At 38.6% G+C, this 6889-nt stretch overlaps 1 protein-coding gene across 1 annotated transcript; it reads right to left on the bottom strand.

Moving 5' to 3' along the window:
* Window positions 1-77: 77 nt before the first annotated feature.
* Window positions 78-5840, bottom strand: LOC138036307 (uncharacterized). The gene is made up of 3 exons (XM_068882636.1): window positions 5777-5840; window positions 2708-2823; window positions 78-872 (listed from the first exon to the last, which is right to left on the bottom strand). The coding sequence occupies exons 1-3, from the start codon at window positions 5838-5840 to the stop codon at window positions 78-80; spliced, it is 975 nt and encodes a 324-aa protein (XP_068738737.1).
* Window positions 5841-6889: the final 1049 nt, after the last annotated feature.

The raw sequence follows: 6889 nt of genomic DNA, 5'->3' as shown, positions 1-6889 counted from the left end.
GGGGAATATTCAAAGAGACTCCCAGAGGGAGTAGGTCCTCAACTGTGAAACCTTTGTCGGCCATTACGTTGTCACCTTCAGTCTAGGATGCCACTCCTTTCAACAATCTCTCTGTCCGAGATACTACCAGCATAAAGCTCACTTATGAATGTTATTGCTCCTGAAGGGGCTATTCCAATAAGTCCTTTCAGAGTGGTGTGATTCTTGTACGAACTGAATAATCTGCTGTTCAGGAGCAGGCTGCTTGGCATTTGGCATTTTATCTCTGTACAGTCAAGGATAACTCGTGTCTTGGGATATTTAGACTTGAAATCTTCAGGCATAGATTTATCAACTTCCTCACGGTTGGGCCAAAAATTTATAGTGCCAAAACGAAGATACATTAAGTTGATCCAGGAAACAAAAATCCTGCTGACTGTTGGCTGAGAGATGCCAAGTAAAAATGCCAAATGTGCTTCATTAAACCCTTGTCGCAAGCGGCACATGACTAAAAGAAATTCATCTTTGGGTTTCAGAGTTCTCTTTCGCCCAGGTTTGTTTTTCTGATTGTCCCCATCGTATTGATGTGCCGGGACCTTTTTGTCGGTCGAACGCCAGTAGCGGATGTTTTGTCCGTTTTCCCCTGGGTTTAAGTATACCAGCATAGCCTGGAATGTCTGCAAGTTTGGAAACCCAGTGTAAAACGAAATAGATTCATCTCCAGACAGATTATCTATGCAAAACATGCGTGACTTTAATTCTTCATTCTCCTCGAGTTGAAGCTTAATTCCTGTCTGGGCATTTCTCAATTGGGCTTCTGTATTTCCTAGTTCCTCTTTTAAAACTGATACTTCCTCATCTAACCACGCAGTTTCCTCTTGAGCTTGTAACAACTGGAATCGTAATGACTCGCATGAATCTTGTGATTCAGTATTTACAATTTCAGCTATTTCGAGAGAAACTGTATTGTCGGCTTCGGATGTTATGTCGCTGCTTACCGTGAATGATTCTTCCAGTCGATGCTTGCCCTACGTGACTTATTTGAGTTGACTTATGATTGCTACAATTTCTGGGCGCTCGCGAGGACTGTCAGAATGGCAGCTCCTGTAAATACTTCGCAAGGAGAAATCTTTTGTAAAATGGGAAAGACGCTTAAGTGTGTATCCCAAGGAAAAAACATCACTTTTTTTGCTTTGCAAACAAACACACATACCAGAAACTTTAAGTGTAATGGGCTCTGGGACAGAACTATTAATAGTCAACAGTTGCACACTCCGAAGATACGTCTGGATGCCACTGTCAACCTCATTAGTAACAAATCATAACATTGGGACAGGACTATTGAAAGTCAACAGTTGCACACTACAATGGTCTATGTGGATGCTATTATTCTTGACTTCACTAGTACGATTGAGAATCATATTCTTGGCAGTATTTAAATCTGAATACGCTTTTTTCATCTTCAATATTGGGAGAGCATGTTCCACAATTTCATCGAGATTGGCCAGAATGTCACGTTCTGTGGGACCTAAAAAAGCAATTTGTGTTCATTTAAGATACATTACTGTATAATAATTATTATCATGGTAATGCTAAGAAATTTATTTACTTCTGATGTACTTAGATGTACTATTAAAAGCCTCAAATGATGGACTTTGGACAAACCTTTATTGTCGAAAGAAAGTGACCGTTGTTGTATATGGTGCTGCATGCTATTGAGTCACACAGTATGTTTCTGACAACCTCACAAGTCTTATGTTTATAAAGTTACATGTAGAATGAGTTCCAAAATGTCACTGATGTTGAATTAAATCCTGGAAAACCTCAAACTTATAATTAATTATTATTACATTCTGGATAGCCAAATTTACTGCAATAAGTATTGGAAAGAAAGGTTTAACTTTGTTTTCACACACCTGACATTGAGCTCACATAAGGGAGTCAATTTTATATGCCACAAGCCCAATAGAACCAAGAAATTGCTCAGTATTTCTCATTTCCACCTGCAATGCACAAAGCTGGACACTGCTCAGTTCTTCTTCAAGTAAGGACTCCAAATCATCACGAATTCCAGTTGATCTAGAAAAAAAGGCAATACGCAACTCTTAACCCATTGTTTTGGTCTATCTTTTGATAGTCTTTCCAAAACATAACCAAGAAAAAAGGCAGTATAACTGATGAATTTCCACTGGTCAATAATGAAAAAAAATATATATGTTATTGTAAGAATTAAGCAACATTACAAAACAATAAAAACCTTCCAATGTTTGCCTTGCTTTTTAGACAATCTGTGCATGTTTCATCAGGGGAAACATCAACAGGAACATCTCTTCAGCAGAAAAGAGTAAATCACTGCTGAATAACTTCATAATCTGAATGAATCTTAATATCTTACATTAGCAATGTTGATAGAGATCAATACATGTTCATGCACCTGGTAAGGAAGGATGAGGTTACAACAAAAATGCACAACTGTAGATGTACCCCAGTTATCTAGTCTCCTAGACACCAAAAACTACTATAAATTGTGTGAAAAGATCAAGAGCATGGGGTGGTTATGAGTCGGCCAACAATTGTTCGTAGAGTATTGGCCGTCACATTGGTATTGTGTCAGTGATATGTTGGTGATGCATCAGTCCACCCGTTGGCCATTGTGTTGGGCTGACACGTTGGTGGGATAAGATTTGTTACCATTACCATAAAAACAAAAGAAAACAGACTTACATACCCTGATTGCATCACAAAGGAAGCAAAACTCAACATCAACCCCTCGTCCTCCCAAAATAAATTCTCCATCCCCTTTCTTAACCAGCAGCAATATTAGGGTTTTGTAATCCAAAGTAACTGTCAACAAAAAAGATTCACAAGACAACTAATTTTAAAACAACGTTAGACATCCAGGAGCTTGCTCCATTAATTGCCACGACCAACTCCTACATGGTGACTGCTCTTGGATCTGACAAATCTTGGCAACGTTAGCTGTGAGCCAATGCAACGGCATCCCCACAAATCCACCCACCAAACAATGAGCTTGAGGAATCATGACACAAACAAAGCTACCAATAAAACATGACCTTAAACACTTCTTGTTATTTTTATCTCCTTAATTATGGTATATTCTGCTAGAAGACACGTTTCCTTTTCATTTCTGGTTATCATGTCCATTATCTGTAACTGGATTGGTTTTTGCATTAGCTCCATTTTTTGGGAACACAAAAAAAAAACATGAAGGCTACGTGCATTATCAAATTTTAATTAACAAACAACTTAATACTACCATGCACGCACCTGTTCTCTTTACAATTTGCAATAGCCAGTGGATACATTGACTTGGCACTTTGGGTTGAGGACAAAGGGCACAGACGTGGCACAATGCCGACCAAGATCTGATTGTAACTGCCCGGAACTAACGGAGGTTGCCAATATTCCAAAGCTTTCAAACAGTCACAGGATCTCTTGGTACAAGATAGAATTTCGAACTCAACGGATTGATTCAAAGTGATTTAATATAGGGACAATCAGAAAAATAATCAACCAAGGCTGTGTACAGTGTTATTGCTATAAATAAATACTGATGGTGGAGTTGACAAATCGAAATTGAACGGTAACAAATAAATCCGTAGTTTGTACAGGATAATGTTCGTAGTCTGGATGATAAAGGTTTACAGATGTAGAAGCCAACTGTAGTTATTCATAAGTTGTAGTTCTCAGATAGATCGTAGGTTCGAACTGAAATAGGATATTTAAGGTACTAACAATTATTATAGATTCTAACTTATCTTAGCATAAAATAAGCTTGATACGTGTCACGATACGACAAAAAATAGAAACAACAAAGGCTACACATGCCCTGCATGAGGCTTAATATGGACGTGTAGCGCATAGTTACATATCCACTTGCATATGGCATATATATAGTGGACGGGTACAACAATATCCTAGGGATTTTCAATCAAAAGTGATGCGTCGAAAGCTAAAGAATATACCTAGATATGCGACTTAAATTACTATAGCTTTGATAATAATACAGTAAGAAAACGACGAAAACAAGCATCATCGGTTGCTTGCCTTTGAGCCACGGATGGAATCGAGAGGGCGAATCTTATTGTCTTTGGCGTGATTTACTTCCTCCAATGAGTAGTCAAACTCCTGTTTTAGAATTTCCAGTTTGACATAACGAACTGAACCTCAACAATCGTTTCCTGAGGACGAAATAAATATTGCGTTTACTCAAAGAAGAGAAAACTTGACTCCCGGTTCCTGTCCATGGTCTAAATGCCACCCACAAAAAAGAAAATGTCATTGCACGCAAGCGTTGAGATGGTGGGAACTTGTGTCTTATCGCATTTTCAATGAGTTACTACCCCCAGTAAAACATAAATCCTATTAAAAATGTGTTTACTGCATGTGAAGGTAGCGAAAAGTGATACTCAAGTGAACGGAAGTGTTGGTTGGATGAAAAAGAGACAAACGGAAGTCTTGGTTGGACGAAAAAGAGACAAAGCTGGAAGTCTGGGGACGAGACTCCAGTTGAGACCGCCATTTTAAATGTTTTGAGTCCGTCCCAAATGAAAGACACACAGTTCTTAGCTTCGGGAGATTGCAGCACTAGCTAACTCAAAGAAAAACGAAAACATTGAAGCTAATAGTATTAACTTTATCTCAAAACTGACTTTTGTTTCAATACGTCGTCCGATAGTGTGTTTTGTGCTTCAGATCGATCGTATGTTGCTTTCAATGTTTTGTATGTGGTTCGTGACCCTTTGGGAAAGTAGTTTCCCACAAAACTCACCTACCCCTTGGAAATTACTGCCCTTTAACCCCCCCTCTCCCTCGGAATTTCCAATGGTCTTCCGTGGTGGGGGTATGGATATTTTCTGGAACCACACAATTAATCAACGTGGCTGTGCCATGTGATTAAAAAATGGCTTGTTCTCAAATGACAGAAACGCATGTTATTTGTCAAGACTTAATTAGATCACGGACATATTAATACGATTAACTCTTTTTGTTGACAGAAGAGTCATTACTGGAAAAACCACAATTTAATTAAATCAGCAATCCGGTACTTCCAGTTCAGACCCACTTGCGTCTCGTCATGCATTCATTTTCTCAGGCTCCCATAAGAAATTTTCTTGGGCATCAATAGAAAACAACTTTGACCCTTAAAATGTTAAACGAATGCAATATGCTTTAAATCATTCTGGTACAAGGTTTTTGTCCAGTGAAATTATAAATAGTCAGTATTTGCTGGTGCATTCCGTCTTACTTTTTTTCTGAATGAGCAGAAGTTCATTTCTTCCTCCCTCCCTTTTTACAAAGGCGAGTCGATCCCTCTTGAGGGATATATGTTTTTTTCTTTATTGAATTTAAAGATCCAAGTGTTTTTATATTGATGACCACATTTATTTATCTCATGAATGGTTCTTGTCATTAAAGCGGAGCTCCGCGTGTGCCAAAGGTATGCGTGCATGAAGAACCATAATTAAGAAAATGAGAGAAATTTTGGTTTGTGAGCCATGACGTCATCGATCGTCCGTAGGTACATACGTCCACCCCTCCATGTATGCCAACGTGACCAGTGTCCTGCTAGTTTACAGCATACATCTTTGATATCGGACATCCATGTTTTGAGCAATTTATACTTTTGAAAACAAGGTATCTGCTGACCAGTATGACTTTGACCATGTCACAGGCTCAAGCTTAGAGCTCATCAAGGTCAGCTGTTTTTTGGAAGCTGACAGCTAACAACTACTGGTTTTTGATTGGATTGCAGGCTCAACTCAGGTTAACTCACCTAAACTTAAAAGAGACTTCATTTTTTGCGTCCTTTCTGTGGCTTGATGTGGATACACGGCCATACTACATCAATTACAATTCTTACACAGTCAAGGCTTTTCGTGTTCAGGTAGAAAACGGTTTGGATGTGTAGTACAATCACCATACCCAATAGGGGGTGACTCAGAAACATTTCCTGATTTATTCAGTTTAACGTCTTCCATAAAGCTATATTTTTGCTGAATGCTAAGGTTATCCTTGTTGATTAGCATACAGGGTGTAAAAAGGGTGAGCGACTTTCTTTTCTTGAGAAAACAAAGGAAAAGGATAGAAAAATAGGAAAATTTTGAGTGTAATGCGTAACACAATTTTCAAATTGAAAGTCTTCAAAACCATTTTTCATAAGAGAGAACACTTATGTGGTTTAACGGACAATAACCAGTGATAACACGCAGTAAATACTACATATGAGCCAAATTTCAACAGTTCAAGTTTATTAAAACTCATTAAAAAGATTCAAAATTCCTTAGTTTCCTTACTGTAACGCTGTGTTTTGGAATTCTGGCGCTCACTAGCTGTGGGTTCAAAACCATCTCAACTAAATGCTCATACCTTGTGCTTTAACTTACAGAAAAATTAGTTTGAGGGATCCACTACAAATGAAGAAATCACTTCTCAAAACAGTCGCTACGCTTTTTCTGTTCCACAATTATGCAATAACATTTTTCGAGACCACTTCTTTCAATGTTGCTCCTGATTCAAGCAAGGCATAAGTGGGTTCCAACCAAGCATTTTCGGAATGCTCACAAGTTCCCCTAGCTATTTCCACAATTTTGTCATCGTAGCTTTCAGGGTCGTGAAAATATTAGCCTTTGACTGAGTCGCTACGTTTTTTTTAACATGCTGGCCCATATTGAACCAAGTCTTGAGTGCCAGTAAACATCACAATCTACTTCGCAAAGAAGCCATGATTTCCATGTGCTTCACAAGGCTTGGTAACCTTTCCTCTATTGGGAAGTCCACAATGTCTTTTCAGGGGCAATTTTCAGGAAATTGAGAGAGACATCTGCTCTGACCTCAAATTGTAAAGTGGAGCAGAAAGCCAGCGTTTAGGGTGTCAATAGAACTAAAT

Source organism: Montipora capricornis, unplaced genomic scaffold, assembly GCF_036669925.1.
Source record: "Montipora capricornis isolate CH-2021 unplaced genomic scaffold, ASM3666992v2 scaffold_476, whole genome shotgun sequence".
Lineage (NCBI taxonomy): Eukaryota > Metazoa > Cnidaria > Anthozoa > Scleractinia > Acroporidae > Montipora > Montipora capricornis.
The sequence above is the reverse complement of the archived record's forward strand: the minus strand, read 5'-3'. Positions and strand labels throughout refer to the sequence as shown.